The 20121-nt window shown below is 50.6% G+C and overlaps 3 protein-coding genes across 3 annotated transcripts; 1 reads left to right on the top strand and 2 right to left on the bottom strand.

Moving 5' to 3' along the window:
- Positions 1–258: 258 nt before the first annotated feature.
- Positions 259–9470, bottom strand: LOC149998079 (notchless protein homolog 1-like). The gene is made up of 13 exons (XM_090257545.1): positions 9450–9470; positions 9169–9318; positions 8010–8227; positions 7095–7174; positions 6217–6293; positions 5975–6072; positions 5460–5652; positions 4840–4975; positions 4629–4675; positions 3294–3496; positions 1410–1569; positions 1232–1302; positions 259–631 (listed from the first exon to the last, which is right to left on the bottom strand). The coding sequence occupies exons 1-13, from the start codon at positions 9468–9470 to the stop codon at positions 619–621; spliced, it is 1467 nt and encodes a 488-aa protein (XP_090113671.1). The 3' UTR covers positions 259–618.
- A 3680-nt stretch (positions 9471–13150) lies between these two features.
- On the top strand, positions 13151–17521 carry LOC149998078 (protein unc-45 homolog B-like). The gene is made up of 5 exons (XM_090257544.1): positions 13151–13259; positions 13605–13778; positions 14300–14336; positions 15898–16073; positions 17375–17521. Exons 2-5 carry the CDS (start codon positions 13605–13607, stop codon positions 17519–17521), a joined length of 534 nt encoding a protein of 177 aa, XP_090113670.1. The 5' UTR covers positions 13151–13259.
- A 444-nt stretch (positions 17522–17965) lies between these two features.
- LOC149998077 (DNA repair protein RAD51 homolog 4-like) lies at positions 17966–19870 on the bottom strand. Its single transcript, XM_090257543.1, has 4 exons — positions 19614–19870; positions 19244–19305; positions 18938–19056; positions 17966–18047 (listed from the first exon to the last, which is right to left on the bottom strand). The coding sequence occupies exons 1-4, from the start codon at positions 19693–19695 to the stop codon at positions 17966–17968; spliced, it is 345 nt and encodes a 114-aa protein (XP_090113669.1). The 5' UTR covers positions 19696–19870.
- Between the last annotated feature and the right edge of the window lie 251 nt (positions 19871–20121).

The raw sequence follows: 20121 nt of genomic DNA, 5'->3' as shown, positions 1-20121 counted from the left end.
TAAAAGGACGGTCTTCTGCTCTGCTCTTGGCTGACTTGCCTGAGTGTGCAGCAGCCCCTCCGTTCGTCCAATAATTCTGTCTGCTGGAATTACCTCAGCATCTCTGAACACATACAACACTTCACTCCCCAGCCTCAACTGGCCTCTCACTTGTAGGCACAGGGTGGAGAGAGGCAAGGCGGCTTCCCGGCCAGTATCCTTTTGGTGTAGCCCAGTGCAGAGGAGGCTAAACAAATGACTCAGCCCAGATTCTAGAAAAAGGATTGTAACAGAAACACACAAAATATAATTTATTTGGTCACAGAATCTGGGGTCTGACCCTGAATAAAGCTGACATCAGGGCAAGGAGGCAGGGGCAGCAGCAGGGGCCAATCGCTGCCTGGCCGCCCGCCAACCCTGATGGCACCAGCATGATACAGAGTGATGGCCAAGGGCTGAGCTCCACGTAACTTCCTGTGCCCTCCGATCTCCTGCTCTGGGCAGGAGCCCCGCTGGCATCTGTGCAGGACCAGGAAGCCACACTTGCTTTCCAGGTCACCACCCTGGCCCTTGGTCTGTCGGGGCAGCAGCTGACACAGGCTGAGTTCAGGTGGGCGTCAGAGAGAGCTGTGGGGATTCTCATCTCCTCCATCTGTGGAGAAGGGGAGGGAACAAAATGCAGGAAAGGGAGGCTGTCATGTAATCCCAGGGGCCCACTATGGGGAGAACCTGTGGTTTCCCCACAGTCATACACAGCCTGGCTACTGTCTCAGTCAGAGTAGGCGCCCACCCACCGCCGGCCTCACCAGGGCCTCAGACCAGGGCCTGGCCTCCTGGGATGCCCACCAACATTGTCCAATGACGAACAGTGACAGTTCTACAAGTACACAATGCCTCGCATTCCAAGTAACCAAGCTCTCCAAGACTATACTGAAAGGCAGAACCAGGATTTGAACCAGGTCTTAGGAACTCCCAAGCCCAGTGCTAACCAAAAGCCTATTGCCTGGCACTGGAATGACCCTGGCCTCGTCCTCTGGAGGGTGGCCTCAGAACTGTCAGGGTCTCCCACAATCCCTGCAATTCCCATAGTCCTCCCACTGCCCACTGAGAACCTGGCTTCACACACCATCTCAGGAAAGTTTGGGCACCCGGCGAGCCCCCAGAATTCTATGCCAGAAGGGAAAGTCACAAAAAGTGACCCCTCCAGGGCAGCGGGGCCAAGTACATCAACCACCACTTCCCCCAAACTCACATCCGGAGGCATTTGTCCTTCCCGCCACTTGCCACCCTCTGGCCATCTGGACTCCAGTCGACAGCATATACCTAAACCGGGGAGGAAGACGAGGAAAAGTGGGGTAACGAGGAGGGTGAAGGAGAAGGGCCAGGCTTCAATTCCATACCCACTCCTTGCCCACGACAGGCAGCCATACCTCATCCGCGTGGCCTGGCAAGTCTGTGGCCAGCTTCTGGGCCTTCACGTCCCACACCTTCAACGTGCTGTCACTGCTGCCACTGACCAGGAGCCGGCTGTCGGCTGACCACGCAATCTGGTACACAGCAGCCACGTGGCCACGCAGGGAAGCCAGGTACCTGGGCCAAGGGAAGATGGTGATGGAGATTAGATCTTCAAACATGTCTGAAGGGTCCTCTATGCCCCTATAGCAGTGATTTTCAACCTCGGCTTCATGTTAGAATTACCTGGGAACTTTTACAAAATCCCACCACCGGGTCCTATCCCAGGCCAATTTAATCATTACTGCCCATTATGCGTATTAAAACTTCTCCAAATGAGTTGCTTCTAGGGTGCCTCTTGCCAGGCCCCCACACCCACTCAACTCTGCATGTCTTAGAGTCCAATGCAGCCACCTGCTTAGCCCGTCTGCCTGACATCCTCCCAATATGACAGTCGCCTGCTGACAGGTGGCGTGGCTGCGTCTACTGGGACAAGTTATTAGGCATCTCTGAAACACAGGTGTCTTACCTTAAAAAGAAAATGAGTTCAAACATAGGTGCCAAGAGTTTCCCTTGCTCCTTCTTGCCCCTGCCTTTGCCGCTCCTCCAACCTAATTAACCCCGAGGGCACTGTGCCTCATTACACCAGTGCCTCTTGGACTTAATGACAAGCAGAATCACCTGGTGACCTTACTAAAATGCAGATTCTGTGGTTATCATCAATAAATCAACAAACAACATGTGTTGGTGAGGATGCGGAGAAATGGGAACCCTCACGCACTGTTGGTGGGAGTGTAAATTGGTGCAATAACTATGGAAAACAATATGGCCATTCCTCATAAAACTAAAAATAAAACTACTGTATGACCCACCATTTCCACTGAGTATTTATCCAAAGAAATCCGGAACACTAATTCAAAAAGATACATTCATCTCCATGTTCACTGTAGCATTATTTACAATAGCCAAGATATGGAAGCAACCTAAGTGTCTACTCATAGGTGAATAGATAAAGAAAATGTGGCACATGGATATAACGGAATATTAATTTGCCATAAAAAAGAATGAAATCTTGCCATCTGTGACAACACGGATGGACCGAGAAGGTATTGTGCTAAGTGAAATAAGTCAGAGAAAGATAACATTTCACATATATGTGGAATTTAAAAGTCAAAATAAATCAACAAACCAACAAAAACAAACTCATATATACAGAGAACAAATCGATGGTCGGCAGACTGAAGGAGGGCTGGCAGGAAGGGTGAAAAAGGTGAAGGGATTAGGAAGCACAGACTGGTAGTTACAGAAGAGCCACGGGGATGAAAGCGCAACAATGGGAATAGAGTCAATGATACCGTGGCAACCATGCACGGGGTCAGATGGTACTAGACTTACTGGGGCGATCACTTTGTAAAGTAACTAAATGTTTAATCTCTATGTTGTACACCTGAAACTAATATAATATTGTATGTCAACTATAAAAATTTTTAAAAGGCAGATTCTGATTCACATGGTCTGGGTGAGCCCCGAGGTTCTGAATTTCTATCGCACTCCCAGATGCTGCTGCCACCGCCGCTAGTCTGTGGGCCACACTTTGAGAAAGACCAGCTTGAGGACCGTCTCTCCTTAGACGTGAAATAAACTAACGTTCTCCATGCCTACTAATGCTGCTGCTAAATATGCCATCTCATGCAAATCTTGTAACAAGACTGACAGGCTAAGGTGTCTTCTTATTACAGAAGAGGAAACAGAGGCTCAGAAAACCCAAACACTTGCGCAGACCACACAGCTAGTAAGCGGCAGAGCCAAGCTCTCTCCAGAGAAACAGTGGCCTTCTGCCCCCTCCCCACAACCCCACTCACTTGCCCGTCCTGCCATCCCACAGCTTGATGGACTTGTCGAAGGAGGCACTGGCGACCACGCGGGAGTCAGGGGAGAAGAGCACCTGGTTGATGAGGGCCTGGTGTCCCGTCATCCGTGTGAGGGGCTTCTTGTCCTCTGCTGGGGACCACAGGAATAAGGTGAAGTCGTCTGAGCCAGACACCAGCCTCTCCGGGCCCTGGCCCTAGGGGAGGCAGAACACACACTGTTGGGTATGGTCTCAGGCGGGGGAGTCCGACCTCGGCTGCAAACACGCTACTGATTACTCAACATGAGCGACAAGGCCTGGCCCAGCCACTACCTCATGAGTTACCTCCCCCAAAAGGAAACTATGAACACAGGACAATTTCTAAGATATGTAATTACATGAAGAAGCAAGGGACAGAATGGTATGTTAAAAAGGGGATGGACTTTACACGTGGGTTTGTGCCACTGAATGACAGGAATGTGCTCTAAGAAATGCGTCATTTGGCGATTTTGTCATTGTGACTTCGCTGAGCGCACTTACACAACCTAAGGGGTACAGCCTACGACCCAGCTAGGTTCTGCGGAGCAGCCTATTGCTCCTAGGTGAGAAGCCCACACAGCACGTTACCGTACAAGAGAGCACGAGAGTAAATCAAGCGCAAGAGAAAAGGACGCGATCACAGACACGTGAGGCATATGAGGCTGCTGCTAGCATAACATGGCACACGGTTTACAGCAAACTTCTTTATAAGTATAAAGGGTACCCTGCAATACAATAATGCAGTGCGATGGGATGTTAGGACAGCTACATCGCTAGGCAACAGGAATTTTTCATTATAATTTTATGGGGCCACCCTTGTATATGTGGTCCATCGTTGACTGAGATGTCATTATGTAGCACATGACTGTATGGTATACAGTGTGTGTGCGCGCACACACACACACACACGTATATATGAAGTTTCTGGAAGGAGAAACAAGATACTCATGGCACTAGATGTTTCCAGAAGGAATGAATGAATGTGCAACAGAGATGAGAGATATTTCACTATCTACTTTTTTGTGTTCTTTGAACCTTAGATCATGTGAGTGTGTTACTTAAACTAAATAAAATAAAAAAGAGAGTTACCTTGGGAACGCTATATAGAGAAGTAACTACAACAAAATGAAATAAAAGTGATCTCTGGCACATTAAGATCTTAGGAGTATAAACTAGGATTTTCAAGAACAACTTTCCAGAAAAGGGGCTTTCTCAGGCGGGGCTGGAAGGCAGCGGGGCTGACTGTCCGCAGCGCTGCAGGGACTAGACAAGGGAGAGTACAGAGCTGGACTCGCTGGCACATACTCACCCGCACCAGGTTGTACCGGCTCAGCGCCCTCTCCTTTAACTCCTGCACTGTGTCCACGCACCGGAGGGGAGAAAAGGAGATGAGGAACGGGGCTGATTAGAAAACCCAACACAAACAGCAAAGCCCCCGGCTTAGGTCCGACTCTCACACGTTAAGCTACAGAACTGGCTCTTTACCAAGCAGCTCTCCCCTCGACCTCCTATTCACTCACAGGACCCTTGGACGTCTTGAGCATTAACGGAGGCCTCGGCTGGCTCAAAGGCCCCTGTGCGCAGGGCATAGTCAGTGCTGAGGGCCATGGTATTCACCCAGTGGCCATGGCCTTGCAGAGTCCGGCAAAGCACGCCCTAGGGGAGGACAGAGGTCAGACACACACCACTCTCCAACCTGGGGAACCTGCACCCCCAGATTAGCCCCAGGAGACTCAGAGCCAGGCCCCTGATTCAGTGTGACCTTAATCACACCACCCTTATGACCTTACATCTCTCCTCATTTGTAAAAAGAGGGCACTAGTTCAGATCAATGTTTCTGAAAATATGTTTCATGGAAGGAAGTATATCAGAATAGACAGGCTCCAGTATAATAAAGTTTGGAATATGGCAGGTTCAATAAAGCTAGAGGCTTCCGACAGCTGGAATTTCCAGAGCCTGCCAATGCTGATGGACCCTGGAACCTCCCCTACAGTGCAGCACCAATCACAGGACCCCCTGTCCCCAAAACGTGTCCCCGATCTGGCTCCCAGAACATGCCCAGGGAACACCGGTCAGTGTTCCTCCTAGTGCTGGATGCCTGGTTTCCCCAGACTGGCTCCCGAACGCTCCCAGTGCTTACATCGTGAGCCCTCCAGACTTTGATGGTGCGGTCCTGCGAGGCAGAGTAGAGCAGCCCATCTCCTCCCCACCGAAGACAGGTGACGGACTGGGTGTGCCCGGTGAGGATGCTCTCACAGCGGCCGGAGGTCGTGTCCCAGATCCGCACGCTGCCATCCTTGGAGCTGCTGGCCACATAGCGGCACTCGGGGTTCCTGGAGAGGGGGTGGGAGATGGGACCTCACTTCTGACCTGGTAATGCCTGTCTCCCCACGGCACCTCCCCGTTCCCAGTTCAAGAGTCAGGGACAATGTCTATAGATTCCTGACCTCAAGATCCAGCTGCACCTCTGGGTGGCTCTCAGGCCCCGTGATGAACAGCCCCCGCCTGAGCAGCAACGTAGGTGCAATGACCTTCCCCACTTCCTGCCTCATAGTCACTGTCAGACCGCTCACCTTGCCCCCTCTGCATTAAGTGGGGTGGGGGACAGCTCTGAACCCCTTGTTCTTCATTACCCCAGCTGTCAATGTCACTTACATATGGAGGGGCTCCCAGCTCAGGCCTGTGATCCACTTGCTATGTCCAGCGAGGGTCCTACCCACCTGCTTCCCTGTGCTTGGGTCCCACAGGAGAATCTGAAAGACAGAAGTTCACGGAATAACCCTCCCCAACCTTTCCCTGTCTCACCCACCCTCCCTGAAGACCCAGAACCTGATTCTGACCCAGCTCCCCAAAGGTAACCCCAGAGTCCCTGTCTAGTTACCCTGACCACCATCTACCTGGCCATTCTTGCAGCCTGAAGCCAGCTTCTTACCGTCTGGGGACCAGGATATGCTAAGGACCCAGTGTCTGTGTCCTAAGAAAGAAAGGAGGAACATCTGTTTTTTATCCCCAGTTCCTAGCAATGCCTGGCACATGGTAAGTACTTCTAAACTAGCTGCTGAATAAACAATTGAACAAAAGGAGGGATAAGGCTTCCTAGGCAGAGGGAGAATACACTGCAAGTGCTAAAGCCATGCCTTTTGATGCACAGATAACATACTGCCTCTAATGATCCCTATGTGGCATGTGGTACAAAGTGTTTTCAAGTCATCCGCAGAAATCTCTCAATAGCTTTAAGGTCTGAAGTCAAGAACAAATTATCACCCCCATTTTCCAGAAGAGAAAACAGAAGCTTACAAAGGGAGCATCCACGCCCCACCCCAAGGTCCTTGCCCAGCTAGTGTGTGGCCCCCTGGCCAGCAGCACCAACACCACCTAGGAACTTCAAACAAATTCTCAGGCAACACCCCAGACCTAGAGAGACAAAAACTTTCGGGGTGGGACCCAGCAGTCTGTATTTTAACAAAAGCCCAGGTGATTCTGATGCACGTTTAAGTTTGAGAACCACTATGGCATAGGCTGGATTTAAGCCAGGTTCTCCTTGCTATTAGCCAGTCAGTCCCTTCCCACAACCCCACACTCAAATCTTTGGTCTAGTCTTCTTGTTCATAAATGGTTGGCGAGGCTCAAGAGTACAGTCTCTACCTAGGAACAGGCAGCCACTAAAGGGAGGTGAAGGAGCTGGAATCTGCTCCAGGCCTCCTCAGGAATTAAAGAGATGAGTCAATCACCCACCCACCATTAAGACTCCCTAAATGGCTAACTGCATACTGACCCTGACATGTGAAATGCGGTGTCTCAGTGCTGAGGTCCCAGAAGCGCACAGTTGTGTCTCCGGAGCCACTGGCCAGGTACCTGGGGAAGAAGAGACGCTGCCTGACCTCTGCAGTGGGGACAAGGGGTAGGGCTCACCCTGAAACACTGCCCATGTCTGCTGCCTTTCAACTGTCTTGTGGGAATAGAATCTGGGGCTGGACTTTTCTCTCTCCCCTGAAAAGAAATGTAACACTGATGTGATCTGGGAGAAGACCCCAGGAGGCCATTTCTCTTCTCTTCCTTCCTAAAAGGAACAGCCACAGCTATAATCAGATGTAAAGCTTCTGATTACGCCCATAGGACTGTGAGAAGCAAAGAAACACAGTTTCTGCCCTGACTGGTGTGGCTCAGTGGGTTGGGCATCATCCCACAAACCAAAAGGTCACTGGTTTGATTCCAGGTCAGGGCGCATGCCTTGGGTTGTGGGCCAGGTCCCCTGGTGGGGAGCATCCGAGAGACAGTTAGTTGATCAATGATTCTCTTGCACATTGATGATTCTCTCCCTCCCTTCCCCTTCCCCTAAAAATAAATAAATAAATAAATAAATAAATAAATAAATAAATAAATAAATAAAGTCCCAGTTTCACAGAAGATGAAGAAAACTCAGAAAGGTTAAGTGACTTGCCTAGGTCACACAGCTAGAAGGGGCAGAGTTGAACTAGCAGCTCAGATCTTCTGAGATCAAGTTCAGGAAGGACTCTTCCAAGGCAGGTGTCCTTGATCTTTGTGGACTAAACCTCACTCGAAAAGTCCCTTACTTTCGACCTGAGCCTAGAGCATGGGTCACAGTGATCATGATTTGGGAGTACCCTCCTCACTCCAGCCAGACGCTGCACCCCCACACTCCCCTCCACAATTCTGCAGCTGTCCTTACTTTCCTGTGGGGCTGAAGGCCACAGAAATGACTGCCTCACTGTGACCCTCCAAGGAGCTGGTGCAGCGGGTCACAGCGCGGACCCTGAAGATAGCCTGTGGCTGGTAAATGATGTCAAGAACTTTCTCCGTCTCCACCGCCTGTGACTCCAGCGTCCTCCCCAGTGAGGAGACAATCTCGGCATCGTGGACATAGAATGCCAGTGGCAGGGGATCCTCCTGAAGGGCAATGGCAAAGGGCAACCCCCCCATCAAAAGATGGGCAGGGGCCACCTGCACCAGCGAGGCTCCCCTCACTGAGCTGTGGGAGATAAAGCTTCCTTCTTTTCAGCCATCCTGCTTGAGTTATACCCACCCCATCATTCCCCATCGAGGCCGACCTTTTTAATCCTTGAAGAGCAAGTTGCTTACATATCACTTTCAAATCCTTTATCTGCATCCTACAATAACCCTGGGGGTAGGCATTAATATTCCCACCTGACAGATGAAAAAAAAAACCCGAGGCTCTGAGCAACCAAGTAATTAGCCCAACCTCCTATTGCTAATGACTAATTCAGATTCTTTAGTGTTCTTTAAAAAGAACACTTAAGTCCAAGATGAGTATATACCATTAAGCAGTGTTTTTCAAACCACCACACCATGCTGTATAATGTGTTAAGAAGCATCCAAAAAGCTGTTTGGAAATGCATTCTCTGCTTCACCCCAGGGTCTGGTATAGTAAGTCTGGGGGTGGAGCCCAAGTACAGCATTTTTAAGCACCTCCCACCCCGACAGAAGGCAACACTTCCAAAGCACCGGACTAGGAGTTAAAAGAACATGGGCTTTGATTTTGACAGATTAGGGTTCCAATTCCAAATTCAACAGCTACTGCGTAGCATCCTGCGAATAACTTAATGCCTCCCGGCACACTGTAACATGACGATAATTAATCAGGGGCTGTGGCGAGGAATCATTTGACAGAGCACCCAGGGCTTGCGGACCGCGATGGTCGGCGTGAAAAGCGCTCTCACACTGATGCGTCTTTCTGACCCGCCCCCGGGTAAGTGGCACTCCATGGATTCGCACCCGCGTGTATTACCCAGTGTCGGCGCATGGTGGGGGCCCTTTTGGTCTCCCGACCCACCGTGGGCCCGACCCGGGCGGCACCGGCCACTGCTCACCTGGGCCAGCAGCGCGTTGCATATGAGCTGCAGCTTGTCCGGAGTGATGTCCACCGGTACGTCGAACGGGGACCCCAGCAGCTGCCCGCCCTCATCCTGGAACTGCACTAGCAGCCGCTGCACGTCGCGCGCCGCCGCCTCGTCCTGAGCCAACAAGCACCGCGGGCGTCAGCCACACGGCTCGGACAGAAGGGTCTCCATTTCCGCCTCCCTCCCGCATCGTGGCCCCCGGGCCCCAGCGCCCTGCCGCGACGCCCTCGCCCCCTTTCCCGCACACCCACCACCGCCGCCGCCGCCGCCATCCCGCGTTCCCACGTGGAGAAAGACTCTGTGGGGACAGAGCGCCGCCCCCGTGATCGGGTGGTGCCGCAGCCCGCGACATTGCCTTCTGGTGTTGCGGAGGGAAAGTGTCACGCCGCGCCAGGCCTTCGGCCTTGGGAATGGCCTCACATAGTACCCATCTCTACAACCTCCCCTTGGACAGCTCGGTGCCTTGCAAGATGCAAAGAAACTTTTGTCTCGTTAGAACGGGGATTCTTGCCCATTTTATGTATGGGGAAATCGAGGTTTTAAGCTGTGATTTTCTCCAAGACCACAGAGGTAGAAAATGACAGAGACTAAATAGGCTCCAGGCAGCAGTAATCCCTGTAGGGGATTACTTACAAAGCCAAAGGCTATTGGGTTGAGGGCAAAAATTATTATTATTTTTTATTTGAAAAAATGACTTTTATTGTATTTTTATTACACGTTTATTTAGAAAAATTAGAATACATGGATAAAAAATAAAATAGAATAAAAATTTTCTGTAACTTTACTGACCCGGAAATAAGTCATTATTTAAAAAAAAAAAAAATTTATTGGGATGACTTTGGTTAATAAGATTATATAAGTTTCAAGTGTACATTATAATACATCATCTGTATATTGTATTGTGTGCTCACCACCCAAAGTTTAGTCTCCTTCCATCACCATATTGTTGACTTCCTTTACCCTCTTCAACCTTCCCCTACCCTCTTCCCCTTATCTTTCTTTTTAAAATGGATTAAATCAATTAAAAATATTTGATGAGAACAAAAGCAGAAAATGTCTACCGTTCTCAACACTGTAATGCAATAACAATGATAGCAACGTGTCAAGCATTGTTCTAAGTGCTGTACTCTTAATCTTCACAACAACCCTTTTCTCCCCATAGTACAGATGAGGAACTGAAGCAGATAACAAAGAACAGGAGTGCTCTTACCAGAAACCTGGGATTTTCCTTGTCAGCCCTCCTCCCCCTCGCCCCTCAAGCCCTCACACCCAGGCAGTCTCAGGCTCTGTCAGTTCTGCCTGGGTAACCTGTCTTAAATCAGTGCTCCCCATCTCCACTGCCACACTGTGCTCTGAGTCACCATGGTTCCCTACACCACCTCTTCACTTGCCTCCCTGTTTTTATTCTTGCCTCCTCCCATGCATTCTCTACACTGCAACCAGGGTGATGATTTCAAACCAAAAATCTGGTCAGTTTCTCTCCACCTAAAACCCTGCAGTGGTTCCCATCACATGCAAGAAAAAAAAAATTTCAAACTCCTCATAAGGGTCCATTCAGCCTGCCTTACCTCTCCAGCCATTCTTATCTCTTTAAGATCAGATCCTTCTGGCTTTTTGTTAGTTCTTCCAAGGCATGACCCTTTCTGCATCAGTGCTTTTGCACATGCAGTTTTCCCTGTCTGGAAATGTTATGGACTAAATTGTGTACCACCCTCCCCAATTCATATGTTGAAGCCCTGACCCTCTGTGTGACTGTATTTGAAGATAAGGCCTATAAGGAAGTAGTAAAGGTTAAGGGAGGTCATAAGGATGGGACCCTGATCCCGTAGGACTGGTGTCCTTATAAGAAGAGAAGACACCAGAGGTCTCTTGTTTTGCACTCATTCAGAGAAGTGGCCAGGTAAAGACACAGTGAGAAGCTGGCTGTCTACATGCCAGGAAGAGAAGTTGCATCATAAATCAACCCTGATGACACCTTGATCTTAGACTTTTATCTTCCAGAATTGTGAGAAAGTAAATTTCTAATGTTTAAGCCCCCTCGTCTGTGGTATTTTGTTATGGCAGCTCTAGCAAACTAATACAAGTTTCTCACTCTTCAGGTCGTTCCTTAAATATTTATTCATTCATTCATTTAACAAGTATACTGAGCACTTACTCTCTACTGGGCATTGTTCTAGGAGCTCTCAATGCATTAACTTCTTTAATCTTTTACTTAGGGGAACCTTCTCTAAAACGATGTCAGGTTCCCCTATTACATGTTTTCAAAATGTCCAGGTATTTCTCATATTTGAAGTTGCAGATTTATGGAACTATTTTATTCATTTATTCAATATTGTTGAGCACCTACTACATACCACACACTATTATAGGCACTTGGCATATGTAAATGAACAAAATAGACACAGATCCTTGTCCTCATGAGTGTTCTCTGTTTTCATGATCGTTCACAGTTCCTGGCCCTCAGTAGATGCTTAAGAAATACCTGTGGAATGAATGAATCAAGATTAGAATCTGGGATTCATTGGACCTAAAATCACAGAACTGCAGTTCTCTGCCAGTGGCAGAATCCTTTATCATATTACCTCATTGCTACAGAGAACTTGCCCCATAAAGAGGCCCAGGATTTGGGACACTATGACCTCAGGGAATCAATCTATCCATCCATCCATCGATCCATCCATTCATGTAGTCAACAAACATACATTAGACAAACATGCATCAGGGCTGGGCCTTGTGTTCAGTAGGGCAGTAGAACTTGTCCAAAGTCATAGCTGTGTGTTCGAAGTCACAGAGCCAGGAGCAGAATCTGGTGTCGGTAACCCACCTATGCTTTTTCTTTAGTGTCTTTCTCAGCCTGGGTAGGCAAGTTTGAAGACACATGGGAGGGGGCACCATGGTAGTAAGTGAATCAAAGCATCAGCATGTAGACACCACACATTCATCTATTTATGCAATCAGGAAACACACGCTGGGCACTGCCTCTGCCAGGCTCTGCCCCAGGGGAAGTCAAGATGCATGAGATGCCATGCTTGCCCTCGGAGAGGAAGCGCACAGCCCAGGCTTGGAGACACTGAAAGGCGAGAGAGTTGTCCATCTCAGGACAACCTCATAAGTTTACCTCAGGAACCCTCAGTTCCTGAGAAACATTTCTTGTCCCCCCCCCCCCCCCGGGAGATGCTTTCTAGTGGTGAACCCGTAGTTCTTATCCCAGAAAGACCCTTTTCTGATGAGGGAGACTCAGCTGTCCGAGGAGAGTTCCCAGTCAGATAAGGGGCACAGTCCTTGGTCTCCAGGAATTCCCAGGCTGACCCAGCTCATGCCCTAGGAGAAGGCTACAGTCTGGAGGGGGTAGGATATACAGAGCCCATTCTCAGGGAGTTCCCAGTCGGACAGGAGAGGTAGGCTGAGTGTATCCACTCACTACAAATGGGGAGGAACAGAATACATGTGGATCAAAACAGACCCAATTCCATTAAACTGAGTTAACAAGTCTGCTGGTCTTTCTGTAAAGCAAGGACATTTTTAACAAGCGAATGCCACAGGGAGAGGGCAGTTGTGGGCAGCTGCTCTCTGCATCCAAGTCTGTCAGCCCCTCAGCTGTCACTCTGCTCCCAAAATAGCTGTGGTTGGGGGAGGGAGAGAGGGTTGTTTATCCAGGATGGAGGTGGAGAAGGGACATTATAGCTGTGCCTAGGGAAGGAGATCTGCTGGGGGGTTCCCGTACCTTCTGGATTTTTCTCTCACTCTTCAGCGTATGAGTGCCTGAGCCCCCAGAACTGCCCCTGTGCAGAGTGCTGGGGCAGAGGTTAGTCAGCATCTCCACGTGGTACTTGACTATCCAGTCTGGGGATGGGGAGGGCCCTGAGTATCAATGACAGACTCCAGGAGCACCTGCCCCTGTGGCCAAATATAGTCTGGAGCCACTGGCAGGGGCGATAGTCTCCTGGGTTGGGGCTGGGAGGGGCAGAGGGAGGCTGACTGGCTGGGGGTTCACACCGGAGCTCAGAGGAGCAACCTCACATCACCGGAGAACAGCCCAAGCACATTGTCTTTGGGAGAAAGTAAGCCAGTTGGAATGTTCCTGGGACTGGGAGGGAGAAGGGGAGCCAACAAGAACTTTTAAGGTCTGCACTGAGAGTTCAGGCCTTTGGCCTGGTGGCTTCATCTGCCCAGCAGAGAGGGACAGAGAGGGAGGCACAGGGACCCTGAGGCCCCTCTCAACTTGGGCTATACTCCAAGCACATGCCGTAATATCCTTTTGGGTAATGGATTTGGGGGTGCTGGGCGCAGGTCCCTTCCAGGTAAGAACACTCACCTTCACCCTGGAGCTCCAGACCTCAAGCTGGGAGTCCAGCCCTGGGTCTGGAGTGAGTGGCTGGCCAGACAGAGCTGCCCTGTCCCGACAGATGGCAGAGGCGGAGGCTGAAGCTGTGCAGCTGAAGGAGGAAGGGAACCGGCACTTCCAGCTCCAGGACTACAAGGCCGCGACAAAGAGCTACAGCCAGGCCCTGAAGCTGACCAAGGATAAGGCCCTGAAGGCCACACTCTATCGCAACCGGGCGGCCTGTGGCCTGAAAATGGTTTGGGGCGGGGCAGGAGGTTGAGGGCTGGGCTGGGGTGCAGCCTCCCCTTCCTGATAGGCATCATCCGTCTTCCATCGTCCCAGCCCCCTCCCCAAGGCCCCTCAGGCTGGAGAAGGGCGCCTCTCACTGCTTTCCTAGACCCACTACCCTGGGAGACAGAACTCCCCCCAGATGGAAACCAGCGTAATGGGAACCTGCATCAAGCCAGGGGCTTTTTATGTTATGTTGTAGCATCTCAATAACAGCCTGCTGAGGCAGCGGCTGTCATGTTCATACTGCAGATAAGAACCCCAAGGCTCAGAGGGTTCAATAAGTTGTCCGAGATCTCCCAGGTTGTTAGTAGCAGAGCCCAGATTCAAATCCAAATCTCACTCACTTTTCCATAACCAGCCAGGGACCCTCCTCTGGGTCCCTGATGGCCAGCAGCTCCCATCAGGTGCCCTCTAATGCCCGTGGGGACCCTCTCAGGCTGTCTCTGCAATGGGCCCCCATTAACTAAGTCTCCTTCTCTTTCTCAGGAGAGCTATGTTCAGGCAGCTTCAGATGCCTCGAGAGGTGAGCCACCCCTTCCTCCTTTGCCCCACCTGCCTCAGCATCCCTGTTTTGTCTAAGGGGAGTTACAAATTGTGTAAATGCCAACCTAGGCATCGTAGGCGGGGCTTCAGGTGTGCCTTCCACCCCTAAGTCACATTTTTGCAAATGGAGTTCCATGTTAAGTTTCTTTTCTTAAGAGATTGCTTCTGATCAGAAAGAAAGAGGGAACTCCTGCCTTTTGTGACAGCATGGATGGAACTGGAGAGTATTATGCTAAGTGAAATAAGCCAGGCAGTGAGAAACAAATACCATATAATCTCATCTATAACAGGAACTTAGTGAACAAAACAAATAAATGAGCAAAATAGAACCAGAGGCATGGAAACAAGGAACAGACTGACAGTGACCAGAGGGGAGGGGGAGAGGGAAGAAGGAGAAGCGGGGGAAGAAAGGGGATGGTCTAGTCAAGGAACATGTATTATATAAATGACTCATAGACATAGACTACAGGATGGGGACTGACTGTGGGAGAGGGGGATGGGGGGGGATGGGTGGGGCAGTGGAGAGTAACAGGGGAAAAATTGGGACAACTGTAATGAAACAACAATAAAAATAACAATAGTTTTATAGGAAATGGCATTTTACATAAGAACCAGAATAGAATACAATAAATGAGCAATTTATGTTTTTAAAAAAGAGATTGCTTCTGAAAATCTTTGCCATGGTCATGATGCACACACCCCTTGTTGTAAATTTGGATATTCTCATGGGGGATCCCCAGGACCAAGTCCATCAGCCCAGTCTACTCCATGGGGGCTGGGCTTCTTCTGGGGAAGAGGGAGTCACCAGCCTGTTCCACGGACACTAGGAGAAGTAAACATAAAAAAAAAAAAACAAAAAAAAAAAAAAACCATAAGTCAACATTGGCTTAAGAGCATGATTAAAATGGGAAGACTTCTCTTGGCTGCAGGTCTGTGTTTGGGTTTTGATCCAGTTGCCATTCTTTTAGGAGAAACAAATAGCCTGAAATGAGTTCAGGAGGGAGGGAACCAGCTGGAGAGGGGACTGGAAATACACCCTGTGATGAGCAGCCAAGGAAAGTGGCAATAATTAGCTCAGAAAAAGCAACTCCCAGGTGGGACGGAGGAGAGCTGCCTTCAAATTCCTAAAAAGCAAAAACTGTCACGAGGAAGAAAGATTGGATTTCATCTTGGGGGTTCCAGAGCTGGACTTAAGATGAAAGGGCAAAGTTACAGAGGGACATATTTCAGGTAGGAAAGGGGAAGGGCGTTATGAGGGAGCTCCCCACTACTGGAGGTATGCAAGCACCAGGTGGATGCACACTTGGCAGGGATCAGTGTAGCAGATTCTAGAGCATCAGGGATTGGGCAAGGTGACCCTTAAACTCCCTTCCAACCTTGAGACAATGATTTTTCCTCTTTCCTTAACAAAGGGGAGCCTTGAACCAGATAGTCCACATGGGTGGGTAATCTCCAAGGAAGAGATTGGGGGCAGCGGCAGGAGGGGAAGGAAGGTGATCTGCAGCCCAGCCCCCTAAGGCCCTGCCTGTTGTCCCCCCTAGCCATTGACATCAACTCCTCGGACATCAAGGCCCTGTATCGGCGATGCCAGGCACTGGAGCACCTGGGGAAGTTGGACCAGGCCTTCAAGGATGTGCAGCGCTGTGCCACCCTCGAGCCACGGAACCAGAACTTCCAGGAGACACTGAGGAAGCTCAATACAAGCATCCAGGAGAAGGTCAGCCAGACCCCTTCCCACAAGCCTTGGCTACCTCCCCCCATTCCTAGCAAGGACATGGTAGAGGTGCAGGACATTAGGGCAAGGCTAGTCCTACCTCCACTCCCTTGGATGGAGTGAGCAAGTGGCATAGGCAGGTACCGCAGAACGGGGGAGCAGGTGCACCTCTCTGTGAGGGAACAGAGATGCTGTAATGCTTGTGTAAGTGTTGGAGCCAGCCAGACCAGAGCTGGGGCCTTTTACGTTCCAGATAGAGGTTTTTGTTAAAATTGCAACTTAATGTGTCTTCACCTCTCCCTCTCTTTCTAGGAGGATAAAGGCAGCGTGAGATACCTAGGAATGGGGTGGGGGTGTTATTGGTGGCGGATAGAGGAGAGTCAGGAGCCAGTAGGAACAGGAAATCTCTTCTAGGAAAATGGAGTAAAGTGGGGAGAACTTGGACCAGAAGTGAGGAATTCTGCACCCTAGTCCTGCCTTAGCTCCCAATTTTCTGAGGGACCCCCCAGGGTGTCAGTTTCCTCTCTATTGGAGCAGGAGGGTAACTGATCACTCAGCTTCTGGCTCTAAGACTCAGTAACTCCTATGTGCCTGGGGCAGCCCCAAGGTGGGACCACTGTCTGGAGTGCGGACTCAGGGCTGGGGAAATACAACCCAAGAGGGTCAAAGACTGGGAGGTGCATGAGAGACCCCTCCCTTCCCTGAAGGCCTGGAAGGACATAGGAGGGAGTGTAGACCAGCACAACAAAGTAGTGGGAGGTACAGACAGAGATGGTGAGGTGGGGGATGATGATCGGTTTGGTCATTTTAAGAAAGCTTCAGAGCCTTGAGGCTGGGATGGGTATTGTGAGGGATGCACATCTAAACATAGTAATTTCAATTGCTTAAGGAGCTACTTTAAGCTGCTTCCAGTTTCTGATCCTGGAGGCCTATTTATGTTTTAACCCGTATTTAAATGTCTAGTAGCTAACTGTTTTCTAGATTCCAAAATTGGGGAGATGATCCCTTTGCCTTCCAAGACTTGCAATGACCAACTGGGATAAGGAATGTAACTTGACTGTAAGCTTTGTAGGGCAAGGACTTGATTTTGTTTGCCATTCTATCCCTAGCATCTAAACATCTACAGCAGTGTCTGGCACCTAGTAGTTGTTCAGTAAACGTTTGTTGAATGAATGAATGAATGAATGGCAGTGTGAGGGCCCAGAGTAGATACCCTAATATTACTGAGATGAACTTCACGTGGAGCTGACTAAATGTGGACTTCTGCCTGCTCCCTTCCCCACTCCTCCCTCCTCCTTCCTTAGCTCCGTGTGCAGTTCTCCACAGACTCGAGGGTACAGAAGATGTTTGAGATCCTCCTGGACGAAAACAGTGAAGCTGATAAACTGGAGAAGGTTAGTGTTGGGCAAGCAGCCGACCAACAGAGGACACGCTCTGGGCCCGGGGTGTAACCACTCCCCATTCAGGCCCCGCCCCAGTCTCTGGACAGTTTGGGAAGCAGGAATGGAAGAGGGGAGAGGGATGGAGGGGCATCCACTTGGGGAACATGTACAATAAGAGGCCAAAGGTCAAGCACTTGAGAAAACCACATGAACTGTAAGAAGGGAACCGTTCAGGATAAGGCCACTGAGGAGAGTTTTGTAGCAGGGTTGGATTCCGTGTATATTTAAAATTTTTTACCAGCTGACTGCTCCGTGAATGCTTCCTCTGAGTATGTTGGTTTATTAGCTCCCCAAGCCCAAAGGCCAAGTCAGCTTCCTGTTCATCACTCCCTCCTTATGCTGTCTCCACAGGTTCGTACACTGGGTTCACCTGCTCTTCTGTCTACCCCACACGCCTTTAAGTGTAGGATCCTTGCCTCACTCATACACCTACCAACTGCACGTATTTGGCAATCAGTAGGCACTCAGCCGGTGCTTGATGGCTACCAGACTCAGATCCCCAACCAGGAGGAGCACGCACCACGCTGTGTGAACCCTGCCAAGAGAATATGTTGTGAACGCAGCAAGGGCCAAACCAATCCAAAGACCTTTGTGGTGGAGGAATTCTGCATCAAATTCCACAGAAATAGGACAGGAAGGAAGTCAGACTCCCTCAGCCAGAAAGTGGCTGTTGTCTTTAACTCTCTCCCTCTCCAAACAACACGGCAGAATAGAACTACTCCTTTATGAAAGCTCCCTTGTCCCCTTCTGCTGCAGAGTATGGGGCATGAGTCTAGTACTGCAGGGCTTGAGCCCCAAATCCACCCCTTGCTCCTCTTGGGCTAAACTCAAGGGGTTAATCATCACTAACTCAAAGGGCTCACTGAAGAGATTATATAACCTAGTCAATGGCTGGCACATACTAGGCACTCAATAAATGTTAGTCCTGAGTGTTCTTTCTTGTCCTGTCCGTAAGTGAATGAGGACGTAGAGCCAGAGAAGGGTTGCTCTCAACTGCTGAATAATAATAAAATACTGACATCTTGTGTTACAGAACAGGGTTATTAACCTGGGGCAATTTTGTCCCTCAGGGGTCATTTGGCAATGTCTGGAGACACTGTTAACTGGGAGGGAGGTGCTACTGGCATCTAGAGGATAGAGGTGAGGTAACGCAGCCAAACATCCTTCAAGACATGCCCACGCCCCACCATCAAATAATTATGCATCCCAAATGTTAGGAGTGTGAGGTCGAGAAACCCTGTTGTGAGGTCGAGAAACCCTGTTGTGAGGTAAGAGAACTCAGAAGTCCTGACCATCAGTCCCTACTGCCCTCACCCCCGCTTGAAAAACCCTGCCCTCCCTAGGCTCAAGCATCAACGGCCGAGCAGGAAGCACGCATGTCCTCTTGCCTCTCCTCTTCTTCCCAAAGTACACATTCATACAAACCTTTCAATGCCAGTAGACAGGATGGCAGTGGAGGTCTTCAGTTCCTCATAGAGGTCAGCGCCATTGAAGGGGAAAGCTGAGAACTGAGCCAGCAGCACCCGCCTCAAGGCAACCAGGGCCTGGCGAAGGAGTGGGGGCAACTCAGGATGGAGCCAGGGCACTTCAACCCAAAGCGGACCAGAGTACTCAGGAATGAGCAATGACCGGGCAAGGGAGAGGGCATCCCAGAGTCCCATATGCCACCAGCCCCCCTTATCAATTTCTGGGAACCCTTTGCTCAGGTTTGGAACGAGATCATCCGCTCACCTTATAAGACAAGCCACATTTCTGGGCTACCTCTTCCAAGTCTGCGGAAACCAGGTCCACCACTGAAAACAAAACAGGTGTGGTTGATTGGCAGGAAGGGCGGGACTTCCCATGCTTGGCTTTTCCCCCATCTGTAAAATGGGGTGATAATTCTACCTTGGGGCAGGCCATCTAACAGAGCCGCGGAGCCTGGCGTGCTGCCAGGCACTCAGTTCGGGGGTTCTGCCCTGCTTGGGGTTTGGCTTGACCACGCCCACCATCCCGAGGGTGGGGAGCAGAGGAGGGAGGAAGTGGCCCCTCCCGGGTATGCCAGGGCCGTGGGGCCGGGCTCCCCGGTGTCACCAGCTCTGTGGCACGCGCACGCGGTCACCTGTCTTGATTCCGTGGCTCTTCAGAAGCTGGATCATGTCCTGGGTGAGGCCTGGGCAAAGGCCGGCCCTGAGCACACCCATGTCCCCTGGGGACCAGGGGCCGCGCGTTCCGTGGACAGCCGCAGCGCCCTCTCCAGATGCCGCTCGGCGCCCCTTTCTGGAGTGGGGGCAGGCGGCGCGGAGGGTGTGGCCCCACGCCGGATCTCCCGCGCCCAGGGCCCGCCAGTCCGGGCCTGGCTACTGCTTCCGGCTTCCAGGTTCCAGAGCCGGGCTGGCAGCGCCATCTGCTGGCCGCGAGGGACGGCTGCACGACCTTATGAGACCCTTTGGTTGAGGAGGAAACAGGCCGCCGGCGCCACGTGCGCTCCGAGTGCGCGTTAGCCTCTAACCACTTAGCCAAACAAGCAGGCAGACCTAATCATGAGCCTCTGTTCTAAACGCCAGAAAATTCCAGAAGACTGATCGTCCCCATGCTCAGGGCAAGGCAATAAAGAGGAATCCAATCAA

Source organism: Furipterus horrens, unplaced genomic scaffold, assembly GCF_987537825.1.
Source record: "Furipterus horrens unplaced genomic scaffold, mFurHor1.1.pri manual_scaffold_11, whole genome shotgun sequence".
Taxonomy (NCBI): domain Eukaryota; kingdom Metazoa; phylum Chordata; class Mammalia; order Chiroptera; family Furipteridae; genus Furipterus; species Furipterus horrens.
The sequence above is the reverse complement of the archived record's forward strand: the minus strand, read 5'-3'. Positions and strand labels throughout refer to the sequence as shown.